The following is a 20,817-nucleotide window of genomic DNA, read 5'->3' as shown; positions in this document are numbered from 1 at the left end:
TACAGTGTTAGAAAACGTCCATGAGACTTTGGAATCGTGCTGTTTTGTGAAGGAGATTTAAACTGGAACTGGGGGTTTAGATACCTCGTTCATGAAACCAATGCATGTCATATTTAGGGGATCTGTGGACAACTCTGTGACAACTTTGAAAGATAAACCAGGAAGACTTAATTCAAACTGTGCAGCTGTGTAGTGGAGAAACCAGAAGAAACCACCACCAAGGAAATGGAAGACAAAAAACTCTTCAAAAAATTGCCTTTATTCTGTTTCACTGGCAACATGCACTAGATCCAGGATGTGAGGATTAAGCCAAAACAGGTAAGCCTAAGTCTTTTAAGAGCCCAGTGAAAATGTTATGGTCTTAGCCCAGCACCAGTTTTGAGGTGCTGGATCAGAGTGTCAGTTCTCTAGAATTACTTTTATCTGGACAAATACGTATCTGTTTAAATTATGTCCTTGCAGCAGAGGGTACTGTAGCTTTAAAACTGTAAGGAAAAACAGTGAAATAGTCTTGCAGTCGGTCTACTAGCTGATGTGCGTGTATGGCAGAGGTTTTAAATAAGCAGGTGCTTTCATTAGAGACCTCTGCGTGGTGAATGTGAGGTGGATGGCTATGCACAGAGCAAGGGGAACAGAGCTTTTTCTTGTCAATATTCGGTGAGGGATAGTTGGGAGAACCTCCCCCACACACACCCCCTCACCCCCCTGGAGTTTGCGTTGTATTGCAAAATACTGTGGATTCCTGGCAGCCGTTGCCGTGGCACACTCCGAGTGCCCCAAGCCTGGCAGTATAATCTAAAGGGAATGCAGTTGAATTGTGATGTATTGCTATACAAAAGGGGGCGGGTCTCTGCTGGTTCCAGCTCCTTTTCTGTCATTACTGCTGCAGAAGCACCAGCCAAACGCGGCTGGCACGCCTCTTCATTGGCTCTTATATAATATGGGGTTTCACAGGGCACTGATGTAGAAATAAAGTCAAACATCCTTGAGGCAGACTCATATTACTTGTCATATTGCTGGTGCTCACTTCACTATAGGGCTTCTCTCGGAAGGGTGATCTGTGGCCTTGTTTGAGTAAATTTGGGAAGGTGTGCAGGATGGCTCCAGACAAGACAGGGGATGAACTTGTTTTCTTTGTGAATGGTAAAAAGGTAAGGAAGATTGCAGCTTTCTGTCCAGCTTGCTCCTGGATTGTGGCTTGATAACTTATTTTTCTAGTCATCTTTTTCCTCCTCTGAAGTTTTCTAATACCAGCACAATTGCCATGACTTTTAAATATTAAATTGTGAAGACTGTTTATTGCTTTGCTAAGTGGCTTTTGCTCTGCTTTGACTTCACCTTGTGAATTATTCAAAGAGTAACACAACTATATAATGTTCCTTTTACATTTCAGATTTGTTGGCAGTAACTTACTGCAAATCTGAGGTTACTACTTTTAAATAAGGTGCACTGACTTACCATGGGCATTTCTACTAGAAATAATTTCAGTAATTACAACGGATCTGGAAAATGTAACCCAAATGTAAACATCTATATGTATTTCATATGTTCAGTAAGTAATTCTGATACTGGATTTTTAAAAGGGATTTAAGTAAAATGTTCATTCTATTTCCATTTAAGAAGCTAAAAAATGCTTTAAAATCAAAGCCTGTTCACTGCTACTGTTTCCTAGATCAACTGCTGACAATTACTTAAAAAGTGACTGTGTCTCACAGGAGGATGGGGTGGTCCTTGCACATGCTGGATGCCTTTGTACAGTTTATCCCAGAGCCCCCTTTCTCAGTTTGGACTTCACTTGGCTAGCATTGCAACCTTGACTCTTTAAAGAGCTTGTAACAAGTCAAGGCTGCCTCTTTTTTGAACTATCAGTACCAAGTTAGTTCTGTTTCTGAGCTCAGCTCAATGCTAATTTTACCCTACCACTCTCCCCTCGCCAAGATACTTGGGCAGGGAAACTTGTGCCAAAGCAGCTTCCAGATGGGAAACCTGGGGAGGGGAGAGGGTTCTATTCACTGTGTACTATGGAGCTAAGAGTTTGTGGACCTTCCCTGTGCACTGTGTAGGGGTAAATCACATGCAGCACTAAGTTTGGGCTAGAGAATTGATTTTTTTAATCACTTGAGGGATCGCACAATATTGTTAATTAAAAAGTTCTGTGCTCTGACCTACAGACTGAAACAGGATTGCCATAAATTTTGCTGTTGTTGATCTTTTGTGCTAATTTAATCAAGTATAAATGTGGATAAGACTGTTGCTAAAATTAGGATGTTTTAGTTTTGAATTTGGATCACAAACTGGATTGGAATTTGAACTTTCCAAGGTACTAGATTTTTGATATAAAAGTTTTGCTTTATCTGAGTGTCAATAGTTAGGCGAAGAATTAAGTTTATCTAGTATAAGTTAGTTAAAGAGCTCTTGAATGTAATACTGATGTAGAACCCAGCCCTGGTTCTGAGGTTTTATAAAGGATGACAACTGAAACTTTGCTCACACAGATCAGTAATGGTTCATATGTCAAAGTTAATTGACATATTAGCCTTTCAGTGTTTCGAGAGGGAGGTGAAAACTTGAAGCCTCAAGTTCATCATGACTAGCTACCTGAGTCTGGTAACTGAGATTGTGAAACAGTGGCACAGGATGATCTGTGAATTTCATCTGATGAATTTTCTGCTATGATGAGCACAGGTGGTATACCATTAGCTTGTCATCTTCTTGCTCTGCAAAAGTTTTAGTGACTTCAGATCCCTCCTCTGTGAACCCCAAATTTTAGAGTGTGAACTGGGAGCATTTCAAATCTTGCGGTAGGAGGTTGCCACAAACATGTTGGGCAATCCAGACCCTGATACAGGCCAAGTGTACTGTCTTGTTTTCTTTTTCTGATATGCTTTAATGAAAGAGAATTGTAGTTCTGGTGCCAGAACAGCTAAGGTTCAAAATCAATATGCCACTCATGGTAGGTATGAAGAGTTTATAAACAGATTCCTATATACCTTTACAGCTCGTGCTTTAACACTGGTTGGTGCTCAGGTATTACAGGAGCATTGCTTCATGTAAATCGGTAGAAAATCCCTTCTACCTGGGGGAGACTATTGGTTAACATATGAAAATGTGTATTAGTCAAAGCAAAAGAGAAGAGACTGAGCTGCACAGATCTGGTTCTCTGGGACACTCTTTTATGAATATGGGATGAGGCAGAGAAGGGGAGAAAGAGAGCAGCCTAGACCCTGAAGGCTAGCAGCAGAAGACAACCTGTTCCTTTTGTATCTGCTGTCTGTTAGTGCTATATCCTGGAGCTAACAAACATGATGTAAATGGCATTGACCTTGTGCATTTCAACAATTTTTATGGAACTGCAGTTACTGTTTACAAAAGCCATGTCTCAGAGCTGACCTTGTGCACATGTAAAGGGGTTTATCACAGTGTGATCTTGGCAGTTGTTGGCTAAAAAAAAAAAAAATCCACCAGGGAATGTTTAATACTACCGATGATGCCAACTCATTCTATGTGTCAAGGCTGTCTCAGCATCCTTCCCTGCTGGCTCATGGAACTGCCAGTGCTAGCAAAGGACCAGGTTCCACTTGATCAGAGAGGAGATGGATTCCTGGGTTATGCTCTACTCAGAGCCTCCAGTGACATTTTTTCTCTATTCCCTTTTTGGTGTGCTACCAAAGTGGTTTGAGTTACACTCCCACGAAATGGAGGTTTAAGACAGAATTGGACTCGGGGGCAACAAATTGGAGTTTGTTGGGACATTTCTGCCCATAAGAGGTTATGTGATGGAAGGGGTAGTGTGAAGTGCCTGGGCAATGCTGCTGAAACAGCAGGTAGCAAGTAAGGATATGGCTCTATCCATCTCGAGTCCTAAGTAATCCAGTCTATTCGCTGCAAAGAATGTGATAGCATGGCCAATGGGAAAAGTTACTGCCGTGTGAATTCATGATAGCTTGACATTGCCAGTGGGCTGCTGATATTCTGTCACAGTACAAAACTGTGTGATAAGAGGTGGTTGATAAGATAGGGACTTTCATGGTAGCAAATCCTTCTCTATTGCATTAGCCTGGTCTGCAGTGTTGTCAAGAAAAAGGTCTCCTCAGCACAGCTGAGCATACTTCACATTCAGGATTGTTTATTTTAAGCACCTGTTTACTTCACTGGGCGTAAAGCTTGGCACAATAACAGTAAGTTATCTTGATAGTCTGCCTAGACTAGAATGGAAAACAACACATGCAATTCAAAGCTAATAGTGGCAATTTTGTTTTCCTCAGCTGACAAGCCTGTCTCATGCATATGTAGCATGTAAGTTTTGTTCAAACATGTGGAGTCAGTATTTCTATCCTGAATGTTAAGATGGGGTGTGTGTCGGGGGGACGGTGTGTCTATGCTGGAGGCCCGATTAGACCTCTTCCAAAGCCTGTGGATGTTTGTAGATGGGAGCAGCCAAAATCAAGGATTTTTTTGAGCTTTGGAGCCCTCTGAGTCCTATATAAACAGTGAATTACAAGTTTTCAGTGTGCTGGTTTAAGGCAGAACAAAATGTTCTCCTGACCAATAGCAGATTTATATTATGTGGTTATATTCAGTTCGTTCATCTGTGTTCTAATCCTTTTCCCTAGTAAATTAATTTGAAATCTCTCACCGACTTCAGAAATACACTTTCACAGGTTTTTAAGGTCCTAGGGGACCTTTACCATTGACTAGTCTGACTTGCTGTGTGGTGATCTGGTTAAAACCTTTCACCTTCTCTTCTTGCAACTAACAGAGTGACTAGGGACTGGTGGTTGCAGGGAGCTTGTTGTTCAGAAAAGCATCTGTTTCTCATTTAAAGACCCTAGCTGTTGGAAAGCTTATCATGTTGTTTGGTAAATTAGGCAAGTTTCCTTTTAGTTCCTCTGTTTACCCTGCTCAGCTACTGTTCTTTTAAATTGAAAAAATCCTTTCTTTAACTTTTTGGGAATACTAATTTAAATATGATGCTTTATGTTGTAAAGACAAAGTTATCTGAGTTAGTGAAAGGCAGGTAGAGAAGACAGCAAACAAAATATTTATCGAGATCCAAGTTTTGTGCATGAAATCATGGAGAAGTGAGCTCAACACCTCTCTGGACCAGCCCACAGGCTCTAAGTGTAGAGTACTGCTTAGGAACTTCCTCTGTGTAGTACTGAAACCTTGGAGAACTGTAGGGCCAGGCTGAGTTTCCCAGTGAGGTGATCTGAGTATTTAAGACTCCTAGAATCAGCAGACAAATAGATGTGTAGTACAAATACAGCAGTACAGAGCAAATTTGTTGGGAGTCATTTGACTGTCAGTGTCATCCTAACATTTCCAAATTTTCTCTCTGCATTTGATTAATATTTAACTTACAACATGCAGTAAAATTCACAGTTTTGAATTTATCAAAATGTAGCCATTAATCTGATGTATCTGGCAATATGATGTTTGGTTTAAAAAGCCCCACTAAAATCCAATAACTGAGCAGAAAGGAAATATTTCTTTAATTGCAATATCTAAGTAGGCTGATCTTACTCCCACTGAAGGCAGCAGTTTCCTTCTGTACAAGGACACTGGGGGAGGTGAGCAAGAATTGTTTTGCTGGGTAAGATACTGAGCTGTGAATCATGTTGTTCTGGGCATCAGACGAGAAGATGTTATCCCCACTCATAGGGTTTTAAAATATTTTAAGAACAAATCACAGCAGGTGATTGTAACAAACCACTGGAGAAATCATATGTTGGAGGACAAAACCAGTATCAATGACAATGAACAAAAGGCAGGAGCAGTAAAAAGTTCTTATTCTGTAGCTAGCAAGAGAGATTCATAAACAAGTATCTCTCCTGCCCCCCCCCCCCCCCCCCGCCCAAGGAATCTGAATGCAAAGAAATGACTCCTTGCGCTCTGATGTGTGAGATTTGTTTTAATCCAGAATGTCCTCCAAAGTCTTACCCCTTATCTCGCTCTGATTCCGAGTCTCTGCCAGCACTGTGGATATACAGCTACAGTGGAGCAGTTTGAAGTGACTGAAGTAGGAATCGGGGCTGTTGGTTCGAACAGGTTAAGAGTGTGGATTGTTCAGGACATGTTCCACTGCGCAGTGGGAACCACTTTCTGATGAAGTTGAGCGAAGGTTTGACTTTGGGACTTAACACATGTTTAAGTACTTCCCTAAAAGTGTGTGGAGCTCAGTGACTAAATGCTTTGCTGAATGAAGGCTTAGGCCCATGTTTTATTTCTTACTTAATTTTCTGAAAAGGAGCCATTGGGCCAAACTTCTAATTGCTTGGTTTGAGTACATAATGGAGTGCTTCCTGGGTTCTTTCAATAAAACTTTTTGAGACATTTTCTTTGATCTAATCACAGAATGATCTCAATAGTCTTTAACCATCTGGAAGATTATTCTGATGATGTTTCTCTGTGCCTGGCTGTCTTGGAAGATGCTTTGGAAGGGCTTGCAATGGCCGTTGGCAACAGCCCTGTGGAATAAACTCAGCTTAACAGTGAGGGTATGAGTTGCTGGGGAAGGCTCTCTGACTGTGAAATGGCTGTAAAAGGCCTTTTGTCCATGGGGCACTCGTAGTCACAGGCATTTTTGGAATTACCTGCTCATGTCTGTCTGTTTACCTAACTACTGCAGATGGATATATGCTCTTACTCCGAACCAGCCGGTCATGAGAGCCGCTGTATGCTTGCTCTTGTTTCTATGCATCCAGCAGGTGAGGGAACAGGAGCACTCTGCTCTGAATAGCAGCAGTATGAGTGCTGCGTGATTTACGGTAAGACATCCCCAAGCTAGAAGAATGAACTCTATTTCCTTATAGATTATCCCTAATGCAGGAATGAGATGTGCAGAAAATTACTAGGTGTGCTTTGTAGCAGTAACTTTATCAGACAGTTCTAAAAACATGGACTCAAATAGGAAGTATGAACCTTGTTTCTCTAGAATAACACTGTCACATGTCAAAGGCATAAAATTGAAACAGTACAGAGATTGTGAAGGTTTCTTATCAGTAAGAAAAAAGGCGTACACAAATGACCTCTGTTTCGATTTGCCCTTCAAACTGTGAGTGTTTAATTTAAATAAACTGTAACTGTTGTACTTAGGACTTGCACAGTGTAAGAGCCAAGAACACATGATTACATTCTGGCACACAGTAAATTTGGAAAAGTTTCTTGACGCTCTTAATAACTGAAAAAGGGGAAGACAAGCTCTACAGCCATTTTGAGGCAAGGGCAGAACTTTGGTTTCTGACCATTGGCAGAAGTTGAAATAAAATCTAATTTTATGGCTAATAGGTAACTGCTAATAGTGTTGTTTACTTATAGGATGGAGCTGACTCAAAATGTGCAAAGCAAATTTCTCCTTGGTTGGAATTTCACATTCCCACATTTAGGATGGCTACTAATGTAACACTGTTTTAATGTTAGCAGGGTAGAAAGAGGAACTTCAAGATGATTAATTTTGGTACTTGCTGTCTGTCCCGCAGCACCTGTATTGGTCATGTTAGTGTTTCCACTGTTTTTGTTTCCCTGCAAAGTCTATTACTGATGCTGTTTCTGTCATTCTGTTTATCTGCTTGTTTTCTCTGCCTCTTCTAATAGTAAGAAGGAGAAGGGACAGAGGTCAGTTACGCATCATCAATAAAGATGAGATGCAATTTGAGGAGATGTCAGGAATTCAACACTCGTACAAAACGGAGTTCTCTGCTCACTACTAATTCTGTTTGCCATTTTTGATAAAAAGATTTTTTTAAGATTTACCTCAGTGTGTCATGGCTGAAAAACTGAGGTATGTAATGCAGATACTTTTCTCTGTCACAGTAAATTCAAGGAAACATTGTGTCTGGATACGTGACCAACATTGCTGAACCTAGTAGAGGGAGTTAATCAGTGGTTCTGCTCCCTGCTTTGGAAAAAAGCTGCAGAAAGATCAAAATTTCTCCTTTTGACCAACATATTTATGTTGTGAAGCATTCTGTGTGTAACAGTATCTTTCCCTTCTTGCAGGTGGTGGAAAAAGATGTGGACCCAGAAACAACTCTGCTAACCTATCTACGAAGAAAATGTATCCAGTGTCAGAAAAAAAATGCAGAAGGCTTTAAATGCCTACAGCATTTCATAATTGTTTACTGCTCTGTCTGTTACTTGAGTGCTTGTGCACAGAGTGTAAGAGAGAGTGCTCTGCACGGTCTGGTATTTCTTGCTGGCAAAGATCACTGCTGGTATTCCAAGCTTAAACAATAGCAAATTCTAAATAATATACTTTAAATAAACTTTATTAATACTTTAAGGGGAAAACTCTCAGAATTACTAGGAATTAGAATATGATGGAAAGAAAGCAACACTGAAATGATAATAAAATTGAAGGAAATTTAGGTTTGTTCCACACAAGTTGTAAAGAATTTTCTGGCCAAAATACTACAGCCACTTGAACTGCTTGCAGTATCATCCAGTAATTTGGATATTACTGGATAGTTAATATCCAATAGCTTGATTATCCTGTGGCCTATTTATCAGATGACCCAGGGTTGCAAACTCAGAGGCAAGGGTTCCCACCACATACTGTGGGCATGTTTATGTGAGTGGATGCAAGCAGTCATGTTTCACTTGTATTTGAAACTGCTCAACACATGAATCAGATGAGCGTCAGGAGCTGGGTAGCCATTACTGTGATGACCAGGCTGGCTATACTAGGTCTGGTTCAGTAGGTAGTGTCATTCCATGTTTTCTGAGTTTTTGTCTGACCAGCTGGGTGTGTACCTATGCAAAACTGTTCACATCTGTGGTGGTGTATTCCTTAAAAAGAATCTTGCATACTTATTTCACCATGCCACCACATTCTATTTGTCTGAGACCTGAAACAAGTATGGGGATATAAATCACATCTTTGGGGTTTCCAGCACAACTGTCAACAGCTGTATTTTGTCTGACTGTACCTTGAGTGGATAAAGTTCAAGAGGAAAAACAAGAGGCGTGACTCTTGTGCCTGTGTGCACTTCTTACCATTAGACCTTATATGCATAAGCTGGTTAATATTTAATGCAAATAGGTTTGTAAAGAGATAATGGGAGCACTTAAACCTTCTCAACTTCGACATGAACATTCTGGTAAACTTATTTTGTAGATGTGGGTTAGGGTCAGACAAATACTTTGAGAAACGTGTTTTACTGAGCCAGATTAATGCTGTTGTCAAGAGGTGCATTGGATGTCATAGGAAAGCTGTATTTCTGCTGAAGCAGGCACATGGTTGCATGTAAAGTAGACATAGTGCTTAGGGACATGTTTCAGTGGTGGATTCAATGATATTAAAGGTCTTTTCCAACCTAAATGATTATGTGATTTCTGTAATTCTATGAAAATAATCAGTTCCAGAATCTTCGCACTGAAGACAAAGATGGTTTGAGTTCCCTCAACTGCCTGTTGCTTTTCCACAAGCCAAAGTTGATTATCTGAGCACAGGCATGTGTCCATTACCAGTGAAAGCAGCTCTTCTTTTCCCACTGAAAGTTTCTCAACGTTGGTCAATCGTCTTCACAATAAATATAGGGTGGCCAGACCATGATTTTTGAGATGCAGGTAGTTTGTGAGCAGCTCAAGTGCAGCTCCCAAGTCAGTGCTAAATTGTGTGACTTGCAGCACTGTGTGACTGCCCTGCCTGGGTGTCTTCTAGGTGACAGGAATCACCAGGCGTAGGAAGAAGTCAACCACCACTGGTGAGAGGTGCTGAAGGAGATGTCACCGTGTGTCTCAGGGATGTGGCTGCATGCCTGAACAGATCCTGCTCAGCAATTACCAAGTGCTTTGTCTCCCTCTGTAATTTCCTTTTCTGAGTCTAATGGAAAGTGGGAACTGTTGAAGTTCAGAAATTTTTTGTTTATTCTGAGAGTCTACTGGAACATGGATTGCCTCCTTATTAGGGCTTTGGGTGTTGATCTCAAAGCTCACATGCCAGCATTTGATACTTTGCTTGTGTTAAGTTACTAAACAGAAAAAACTAGTGTTTTGGTTTCCAGCAAGAACTTGTTGCTAAGCCTTGATTGACAACTGTTTGAGCAGACTTCTGCCCACATTCTTTGTGTTTTCCTTGATTCCTGTTCTCTCAGTGGGCCTATGTGGCACAAAACTAGGCTGTGGAGAAGGTGGATGTGGTGCTTGCACTGTTATGATATCCAAGTATGATCCTTTTAGGAAGAAAATCCTGTATCCTTTGCAATATGAGCTCTTCAACACGGAAATTAAATGGGTTATATTTGGGTTCTTGACATTCCAGATGATGTACTATTAAAAAAAAAAAAAAGTTATATAATGTATGTTTCTGCCAAAACATAATTTTTCACTTTCAGAACATAAACTCAGAAGGCTAAGATAAGAAGGTTTTTTTTTTCTACAGCATTGAGCAGTGCTGATAGGGAACTATTTCATTGTGCCCTGGAATATCTGCAGACAGGCTATCTGCTTTTTCCCAATTCAGAAAACCTTTATGTTTCTTTCTTGCAATGTAATATAACTTTTTGCTGTGATGACCCAAATGATGATTACTGTGATAAAATATTTATTGCTTTTGTATTACTACAATAATCTGATTTCTGTATGCCAGCACTCACTTTTTCTCTACTTCTGTTGTAACCTTCAGAATGACTCTTATTACCTGAGACATAAACTTTCCTCCTGTTCTCCCTTTAATTAATTGAAGAGTGAAGCAATGAAATCAAACAAAAAGGGGAATGGAGAGAGAAGATGAGGCAGAGAGACAGGACCCAGTTTATTTTTACTGGGAGGAATGGAAAGCACTGAAATCTTGGGCATATATAGAATAGTGCTTGGAGATACTTTAACTTGGGATCATCTAACTTAGTGGTTCTGCTTAGTAACATGACCTTGAATAGGATGTATTTAGGATCATTATTCTATCTTGATAGAAATCAAATAAAGTGATAGTTCCTATAAGAATTTTGGCACCATTATTCTATTTCACCTTCAGCCTGGACTTTTTCCTCATGTATACTATCTAGAAACTATTTAATTGGTAAAAGGACAAGAGCTGCATGCTCTTCTGTAACTTTTCAAGTGGGCCAGGCTAGCTGTATAACATCTTGGTATTTGTAGACTGCTCCTGAAAATTTCTTACATGGGTTCTGTAGCTTAACATGCAATGAAGATGTTTAAAGTTGTTATTTCTAGGTCGAATCCTATGGTGCATATTCAGATTAAACTTCAAGTGAAGTTGATGAGAACTTTGGCTGAATAGGTGCTGTTGGATTTGGCTTGTAACTAATACCTGTATCACATCTATTTAAGTTCTCCTATTGTGTCCATTGCTACAGTTTTGAGTACTCTTGAGTCCTCCTGCTCCCTTTTTCCTTTGTTGAGCAGCACTGTCAAATGAAATGACCTTAATTTATTATTTTAGCCACCATACCGCCAATGCTTGTCTCTTCCCTATCTGTGCATTGCATCACGTAGCTGTAACTACTGTTGAAGGCATAGGAAACACAAAATCCAGGCTGCACCCAGCCCAGGTAAGCTATTAATACTGGTAACTTTAAAACCCTCTATCTGTGTTTTCATCTTATGCTAATTAATCTTGCTCTGGGGTGTTGGGACCTTCATCATAATGTTAAAGCCAGGAGTTTGACTTTCCACATGAGTAGTCGTTACTTGCAGGAATGGATAAGTGATGGAGTCAAACTCCCTGGTCAGTGATGCAGCTCTCATGCCCTAATAAGTTAACAGGTGCTATCCTGGCTAAATTGTTAATGCTTTTGTTCTAGGGCTATGTGGCTGTATTTGGTTCACATCCTGGACCAAATCCCAGGAACTGGAAACGCTGACGTTGTGGTGAAAGCCTATATAGTGATTTGGAGCCAGGAAATCTGAGTTAGGTTTTGGCTCTTTGGCCTTCCGTGAATTAACTTGTTTTCTCATCTTGCATAGTTAGGAACCTTCCTTGCAGTGGTGCAGCAATGTTTCTGGAGTCCCTAAATGTTCTTGGTGCAGAGGAGTGACAGCAATATGAAGCCTTGCTCTTCTAGCAAGGTGTTATAATTAACTTTTTATGGAAGCAGACTTGCCTCAGCTTTGTCAGAGATACTGTTTCTTTAAGGGAAACTATGATTCATCTCTGTACAGTGGGCAGGACTTGTGCCAATCCATATCTAGACAGTAAACAACTAAGTGAAAAATAAGTTGTATATGCGTGAATGAATGATAGCTAGTCTGACCTTTGTTTGTCTTCCCTACCTCCCCTGAAGATTCTAACAGCTAAGCTTTGAAATTCAATTTCAGGTATATACAGGTATCCCCAACTTTTCTAGCATGGTAAATCTGAAGAACTCCTGATCTCATTGGAGGCTTCTAGTCGCCTTCAGTTACGTTGGGAGTTCAAAGTCTAGATGCAAACTCTTCGGTGTTCTCTCCTTTGAAGTCTGCTTCACAGATTAATTGATCATCTCATAAGAGAACATCTGATGATAGTCTTAGCTCTGATGAGATTGTATTGGTTTTTTTTTTTAACAGCGTTGTCAGAAACAAGCACGACAATTAACTCACTTTGATATTATGAGCTGATGGTTGTTGTTACTTTTTTTCAGGAGAGAATAGCAAAAAGTCATGGGTCCCAATGTGGCTTTTGCACTCCAGGCATTGTCATGTCCATGTATACATTGCTTCGGAACAAACCCGAGCCCAAAATGGAGGACATAGAAGATGCTTTCCAAGGTAATACTCACAGCCCTGCAGAGATGCAACCTGTTCTGTTTTCATTACATCTGCTTCACCAAATGCATTGCAGGTGCACCTTTGTTTAATGTAGTTTGCTGAAGACAGATGATTGTTATGAGGTTGAAAATTAGTTTTTCCCCTAGAAGACTGACTAGGTGCTATGAAGTGGACAAAAATGGCCTGTGGAAAATATCACAGAAGCTCATTTTTTGTCCTGAAGAAGGGGCAAGTGGCCTCAGTCTTAGATTAAGACCCCACTAAACTTAACACAGAACAAAAGGTGGCCTGTCCATGGAGAGCTTATAAGAGCCTCCACATCTCCTTGTTTATTCATTACTGTCACAAAAGCCTGCAGAAGTGACAGAGCATTTGGGCCAGCCAGCCTCAAATAAAGGACCAAGACAGCAATATACATGATGGAGTGGGGCAGAATCCAACTGTGTAAATCATCTGAGAGGCTGCTGTTATTGCTGAGGTTGGAGCTGTTACCCTGCTTCTGGTGTGACCTGAGAGGAAATCAGATGCAGGAGAAAGCAACCTCGTTGTAATTCGGGAGACTGGATAGTTGGTACACTGATTGGACTCACACAGTTGAGGTAAATGAATAACTGAATAACGCAGATTGAATTATTTTTCTGTATTAATTTCAAGTTAAAATTTCAACAAAAACGGATGGTAGGATTGTTGCAAGATTACTGAAACTTTCTTCCTCCCAGCTATTTCATTAGCTTTATCTAGATTTGACAAGCTTTTTTTGAGAAACAATAAAATGTTCTAAAAGAAGAGGTTGTCATGCAAATGAGACTAAATCTTTATCCTTTTGGTCTGACAATGCAGGCAACTTGTGTCGGTGTACAGGGTACAGACCCATTCTGGAAGGATACAGGACATTTGCTAAAGTAAGTGGCTTCCAATAATGATTAAAACAATCTGGAAGACTGTCTTTCTCTCTGTTACTAAAATACACCACAAGCTGAAATGAGGAGGAAGGAAATATATATGCTACAACAACCCAGCTCTGTAAATTTTCTCTAGTCTCTTTGCTCTTGAAAGAGTGCTGGAGGCTGTGAAGAAAAGTAGGTCATTAGATACTTCAGTGATTACTAGCCACTTATAGGGCTACACTGGTATTAAATATCAAAAGTAAAGAATTTAGAGTGCTGCCCATTAATTTCATTTTATTATCCAGAATTACAATTGACAAAAGAGAATACAAGGTGTGAGATCCATTACAAATGGTTGATAAATCCAGTCGATATAGTCTACTTGGATTTCCAACAGACTTTCAACAGTGTCTCACCAAAGGCTTTTAAAGAAAATAATCAGCCATAGGGTAAGAGGGAAGATCTCTGTATGGATGAAAGATTGGTTAAAAGGCAGGGAGGAGAAAATGGTGTATTTTTGCAATGGAGGGAGGTCACTGGTGGAGTTCTGCTGGGACCTGTGGTGGGAGCAAGGTTGTTCAAGTTAGCCCTGAATGAGGTGGAAAAGAGCAGGCAGTGATGTGAGAAAGTTAGTTAACTGATATCAGGTTAGTCTGGGTAGTGATGACAGGAACAGACTTTAAGGAATTTCAGAAGGACTTTATGAACCAGAGAGACTGGAAAATAGAATGGGATACAAAATTCAGGGCAAATAAATGCAAAGGAATTTACAAAATGAAAGGCAGTCCTCATTTCACATACAAAGTGTGATAGACTGTGAGCAGACACAAGATCATCTTCCTGTTACCATGCAGGAAGACGATCTTGGAGGTGTGATAGACAGTTCCATGGAAGCATCAGCTCAATGCTCACTAGCAGTCAAAACAACACTTCAAAGAGTAGAGAACAAACCAGAAAATACTGCCATGCCACTGTCTGCATCATGGCTCTTCACACACTTGAATACTCTGTGCAGTTCCGGTCCTCTCATCTCTAACAAGGTATAGCAGGAAAAGATTCAGAGAGGTGGAATAAGGATCACATCTGTGGTAATCTGGCTTCCATGCAAGGAACCACTAAGTAGGCTGGGATGCTTCAGCCTGGAAAAAAGATGTCATGGAGGGTAAGGGGCTCTATGTACCCTTTATAGTAGTTTGTGTCGACCTCTCTAGAGATCTACAAAATCATGACTGGCAGGTCAAATGTGGATGGGCATCTGCTGTTTGCTGCTTCTTCCAATACAAGAGCAAGGTGTCAAGGAATGAAGTTAGTAGGAGTCAGTTTGGAAACAAAGGCAGATGGTCTGCCACGTATCAGGTGGCTGACTTGCAGAACTCACCGAAGGGTGTTGTGGGCACCAGAAACTTACACAGGCTCCAGGGGAGACTAGGCAGGTACTTAGACGGAGAGCTACTGAGGGTTACTAAAGAGACAGAAACCACAATGTGCTAAGGTAGACCACTGAGTTGAATGCAATTGGATGCTGGTAGAGTACTAGGTATTGTAATGTATGTGCTTGTCCCTTTTACTTTTCTCTGGGTATCTCCTCACTGCTCCAGCTGGACCAGAGATACTGTCTGAATGGTCAGAGTAGTTCTAAACCAGAACAAGAGGTCTATCGGTAGACTAGCCATGACCTAGACATCACTCTGCAGGATACTGTCTTCCATTGACAAGGGAAACACCTACTTGCTTGGCATGTTCCATCTCCTGTTTCTGCTTTGGATATAATAAATATGGGATCAATATATCTCAAAAGGGAATCAAGCCTACTTCCTTTCCCTGGAATCTGCACATTTTTCTCAGAACAGTCTTTGTCCCCACAGGACTTGAATTGCTGTGGCAGAGTAGCCAATGGCACTGGATGCTGTCGTAGTGAAAGGGAAAAGAGCATGGTAAGCTGAATTTTAAAAACCATAACATCAATTTACAATACAGTATTAGAGTTTTGATGTATTAGTGTTCTCTCTGGATCCTACTGTGGTGCAGATATTCAGAGCTATCTGAGCTGATTTCAATGTCTGCCTCTTGGAAAACACTGCAACTGCATATGAACTGGTTAGCATGACTAGTCACTGTGGCACAGAGGTTTTACAACAGTGAGCTAGGTATGTTCCTTCTGAATCTGTGAGGTGCAACACTTTGGTGAAATAGCATGGTGACAACTGTAAGCCATGTGTTACCAGCTTCTGGTATACTGAAGGAGTCTGTCTTTCTGTGAAAACAGATCTAAAACTCATTTAATTCCCTAGTATGATCATTCCCAAACTTTGCAGTGCAACGATGAAGTAATTTAATCACCATTCTGGTAAATTGTACCATTGGAACCTGAAGGAAAAAAGTTAATCAGATTTTGTGTGGCAGTTGAGGTACCAACAATCAAGGGATGAAAACAAAGAATTAGGGTATAAAGTAGTGTGAGTATCAAATGAATTTAAGAAAGAAAATATAATGAAATTCTTTGCCAGGAAATTCCAATGAATTCCTGTGGACTCTTTGTTAGGAAGCATCCAGTGTTGAATGAAACACTCCAGAAATTAAGGCTGCTTGGAGTTCTTTTGCCAAAGTAGTTTATTAATGAAAAATGTTATTGTAAATTTATGTGATCCAGGGATTGATAAAAGAGGAAGAATATATTCTGTAAAAGTTGGAATGTTCTGACTTGGTGTAGAATAGCTGAAGCATGCTTGTTTCTTCTTCAGAACGGTGGCTGCTGCGGAGGAAAAGCCAATGGTCCAGGCTGCTGCATGAATGAAAGAGAAGACAATGTGGTAAGGTGCCTCTCAACTATTAGTTTTTTCACTATTTCTGATGTTGTGAAGTCTTAGCTATGGCTTGTTCTGTGTTACCACCTAATGCTTTTAATTTAGCTGAATTTATGCAAAGCACTTTATATTTTATACTGGTCTTGCCTCAGAAAATGTACCTTTGATGTAACTTAACATGCCAATATGAAAATGATGTCACTTTCAATTGGCAAACACTTGTTAATGTGTTCAGGGTTCAGATTCCTGACCAGACAAGCATTGTGATCAGAAAAATATGACTGAAGAACCTGAAACTCTGGATCAAGGGCCATCCTTTTGCTGTGTTTTCCATTCTTTGCTCCATGAAATAATAATAGGGATTTGACTGGAAAGAGGAATGAGTTAGGGCTGTATGTGGATAGCTTTGTCCTCTGCCACCCAGCCTTTTGCATTTTCTCTGTCATAGGTAATGATGTCCTCCAGCCTGTTCAATTCTGATGAGTTCCAGCCGTTGGACCCTACACAGGAGCCAATCTTCCCACCAGAATTAATGGTAAGCTAATTCAAAAAGAAATAATATGTGATTCGTTGGTTTTGTTGTTCTGCACAGGGTTTGAATGTCTGCAGTGTCTCTGCCCTGAGGAAGTGGTAGTGCAAAAGGTGGCTGCTGATGAAAGAAGCAGCAGGGGCATGGAGGCTTCAATGTTTTATAAAAGGGAAGACTATTAAGCAAGGATGGTGTAAAATGGGGATGGGGGTTGGGTAATTGCCAACAACTGCCAGGGTGGCTTAAAAGATATGCAGGCCAAGTGCCTGCCCCAGCTGGCTGGCTTTCCTCTGTTTCTCACCATACATGCCTGCTCTTGGGTCGCCTTCCTTTCCAGTCACTCTCTATCCAGGGGTAGAACAGTTGCTGACATCTTGATTTCAATTTACTAGGTCAGATGTGAACTTCTACATTAAATACATCTGTATTTGAGCTAATCACCCTGTGCTCCCTTTATAGTGTAGGAAGAGAAGTAGGAGCTATGGGATGTAACTGAATCTGTTTCAACTAGATGACTTTCCAAAAACACCAACTTCTCTCCATTCAGTGTAGTAGGAGTAGAAGTTGGATGGCTCACACTGAAATCAAAAGTTAAGTGAGATTAGTTTTTCTCCATGTTTCATTCCTGTCTTTTTTGGGGTAGTTTTCTCCTAAGCAAATGTGTCCCAGCCAGGAATCTAGTCCAGCACGTGGTATGTTTACAGCTTCCTTCACATTTAACAAACAACTGAAATTCAGTTGTTAGTTCTGCTGCTACATCCGCCCTAAATGTGTCATGAGCTACAAGGTGAGTAGGTACTCATAGACCGTAGCATAATATATACTTAGCTTGAGATGGGTCCCCTCCCTTTCTTCTCTAAGGTCTTCTCCTGCGTAAGGGTTCCTCTGATGTTGATAGGAGGTAGCCATGTTAGTCTGTTTTCTTTGATCACTGGATGAAGGAATTAAAAAGGGAACCAGAATCTGGCTCTATAGCTGGTAACTCAAATTCAGTAAGACTGACCTTTTGCAGTGAGATGAGAATGGAAAACCCATTACTTGTAAGATGGTTGAAGTCACAGGCATCTGCCAGAGCTTTGGTCAGATGGAGCTTGCTGGCAGAGGTCTTGCTAGGGAGATGTAGCAGCAAGATGCACCTGGAAATATCAGGAAGGGAAAAGTTTTGTCAGAGTGAAAAAGATTCTTGTCACTGCTAGGAGAGGGATGGGGAATGGCTAACTGCCAACAACAGTGTGGATATCACAGCCGTCTGTCAGTAGCTTGACTGAGACGGCCTGGCCTGGGCATGGGTAGCATGTGAGCTGGGATTCTTGGCTTGATACAGGGTCTGAGCTCTATCTGAATTCACTTTTACAGACTCAGAGTAACAAACCACAGAAACAGCTGTGTTTCAAAGGCGAGCGTGTGATGTGGATCCAGCCTACAACTCTCAAGGAACTGGTGGCTCTCAAATCCCAGTACCCCGATGCCAAGCTCGTTGTGGGGAACACAGAAGTGGGTAAGAGGAAGAGCTGATGCTTACTATGAGCATTTGGAAAACTTTTCATCAAGTATTTTGTGAGAACAGTGCAAATGTAAAACACCTTCATGCAATTGCTGTTAAATAGCTGTTTAATCTTCAGATTGTATGTAGAACAAATTTTCTTCTCAGGTAGATTAATCTCACAGTGAATGTCTTTCTTTGATCTTTCCTGTGTCGGGTGAAAACCAAAAAAGCTTATCTAGACCTCTGATCTTTTGTGCTAGGTTTGTGGAATTTTGAGAAGAGGGGAGTGGCACTGTGTATAATGTCCTCATAAGCAAATTAATTCAGTTTTGAAACCTGTGTTTTGAAAGATTTTTCAGTGAGTGAACTCTCAAGACTTGAAATCTTATTGCTTTTTCCCCCAAAATATGTACTACTTCAAACATCAGTGCTGAGGAGAGTTCAGACTTCTCTAGTAATTCTGTTATCCCCAGCAATTGGTTCAGGAGACAATCCCCAAACTTTGTGTTGTTCATTGTATTCATTGTTCTTTCCTGAAGGATTATGTACAACAATAGCCAGATTACACAAGTACTAAACAGTATATTGAAGGTTATTTTAGGCCTAGAAAAGAGTGTCTAAAACTTCCCTATGAGGGTTCTAGTATTAGTGGAAAACAACTTTTAGGTAGGCGTCTCTGTGATCTTACATAATCTGTGTAACAGATGGTCAGTGAACTGATTCTCTAATAGACCTGCTGCCATTTCATTGGGAAACAGTTAACATAGGCTCTCTGTCAACTGTCTGTAACTGAAGGACTCTTACTTTTCCTTAAGGTATTGAGATGAGGTTAAAGAACATGTTGTATCCAGTGATAATAGCACCAGCCTGGATCCCTGAAATGAATGCTGTTCAGCACACTGGAACAGGTGAGCAAAAAAGATGCAGAATGCCTGTGAAGTGAGTAATGACTCCACAGAATAATAAAGAGGATATGAAGGAAAAAACCCAGATTAAAACCTGCTTTCTGTATGCATTAATGCATCTCCCTTGAAGAGAATCGAGTGCTGTGTAAAAATAATTTGAGAATCAGAGAGAGATTTCACTAGAAGGCATATTAGACATTTTATCTGTTTGATGTATGGTGTTTTACATATATTAACTGGGTTAATAATGGGTTTCAGTGGGCAATCTTTTTATCTGGAAAGATTTTAAAATTAGTAACTGGGGGAAAGATGCTGGATTTGACAATCTAAGTGTGACTAAGTGGATTATTCATATTCATGGTGGAAAGAGGTCGGCCTTACAAATAGTTAGAAGTAATTAGCACAATGTAGTGCATGTGACCTAATGCCTGGTAGTGAATTTAAGATGTGGAAACTGGAGAGGACTTTGAGTTCACTTCTCAAAAGACAATCTAGTAGGAGGGAAATATCGTTCATAATACACTGAAGCAAAAGGGTGGTAGGTTACTGTCATGTGAGAGGCAGTGCCACCATGAGCTCTGATTTAAAGGTGATTTTTTTTCCAAGAACGTGATGTTTACATGCCATCCATACAAAACAAGTCTAGTGTGACTGAATGTCTTCTGTACACCCTGCAGTCTAAATCTAAGTTTTGTAGACACAGTTATAACCGTCCTTCTGTACCTTGGCATTTGGGAGAACAACAATTCTTTTCATTTGTTTGTTCACAGGGGTCACCTTCGGTGCTGCCTGTACCCTGAGCTCAGTAGAGGAGGTGCTGAGAGAAGTGGTGGCAGAGCTTCCTCCTTACAAAACAGAGGTCTTCCAGGCTGTCCTTGAACAGCTGCGGTGGTTTGCAGGGCCACAGATCAGGAACGTTGCTGTAAGTGACTCAGGAGCAGCAGGGACAGGAACTGAAAGCTCAGCCTGAGGATCTGGCCTGCCTCATCCAGTGTTGATGTGCCACGTGCTTCTCACACGAGAACATTTGCAAACCTAGGCAAAGAAGCTAGTACACATAAAGCAACCCCAGGAACTGAGAGAAACATGGGTCTCAGCTGGTGTCTGTGTCACACTGATATCACAGATTTAGGAAGCAAGGGAAACATGGCGGTTGTCCACGTCTTCAATTGCTGTTATCAGGAAAACTGGGGGAAACTGTAGTGAGATTTGACTAATTTAACAAATATGTATTTATCGTGCTGGACAAACGTCAAAGAAACAGGCATGTAGATTTTTGCCAGGACAACTATGGTAGCAATAGTGTTAATGCATCAGGTCTGACAAATCTTCCTCTAGCTTTAAAGGGAATGAAGAGTTGGGTTCGGTGGTTCAAACTCCATATACTAAAAAAAAATATATCAAGCAATCTGATGAACCAACCTACCAAACACAGGACTTTGTTCCACAAGATACTGTGCCACACATTTTGTATTGCAGCCAAAAAACTTGGGTTCTG

The 20,817-nt window shown here is 40.7% G+C and overlaps 1 protein-coding gene across 2 annotated transcripts in view; it reads left to right on the top strand.

The window, feature by feature from the left end:
- Positions 1 to 982: 982 nt before the first annotated feature.
- XDH (xanthine dehydrogenase) overlaps positions 983 to 20,817 on the top strand; it is a 53,028-nt gene continuing 33,193 nt past the window's right edge. Inside the window, exons 1-12 of one of the 2 annotated variants that reach the window (XM_032989404.2) lie at positions 983 to 1,151; positions 7,999 to 8,056; positions 10,095 to 10,191; positions 11,402 to 11,510; positions 12,582 to 12,708; positions 13,549 to 13,610; positions 15,461 to 15,529; positions 16,337 to 16,405; positions 16,848 to 16,934; positions 18,285 to 18,426; positions 19,230 to 19,322; positions 20,090 to 20,241. In XM_032989404.2, coding sequence (XP_032845295.2) covers positions 1,098 to 1,151; positions 7,999 to 8,056; positions 10,095 to 10,191; positions 11,402 to 11,510; positions 12,582 to 12,708; positions 13,549 to 13,610; positions 15,461 to 15,529; positions 16,337 to 16,405; positions 16,848 to 16,934; positions 18,285 to 18,426; positions 19,230 to 19,322; positions 20,090 to 20,241 — 1,119 coding nt within the window. In that variant the 5' untranslated portion in view covers positions 983 to 1,097. Of the gene's footprint in view, positions 1,152 to 7,998; positions 8,057 to 10,094; positions 10,192 to 11,401; positions 11,511 to 12,408; positions 12,415 to 12,581; positions 12,709 to 13,548; positions 13,611 to 15,460; positions 15,530 to 16,336; positions 16,406 to 16,847; positions 16,935 to 18,284; positions 18,427 to 19,229; positions 19,323 to 20,089; positions 20,242 to 20,817 lie in introns of those variants that run through there. The other variant, XM_032989405.2, reaches the window with a different exon arrangement.

The sequence above is a fragment of the Tyto alba genome, unplaced genomic scaffold, assembly GCF_018691265.1.
Source record: "Tyto alba isolate M040663 unplaced genomic scaffold, T.alba_DEE_v4.0 Super-Scaffold_16, whole genome shotgun sequence".
Lineage (NCBI taxonomy): Eukaryota > Metazoa > Chordata > Aves > Strigiformes > Tytonidae > Tyto > Tyto alba.
Note: the sequence above shows the minus strand (reverse complement) of the source record. Positions and strands in the feature narration are given on the sequence as shown.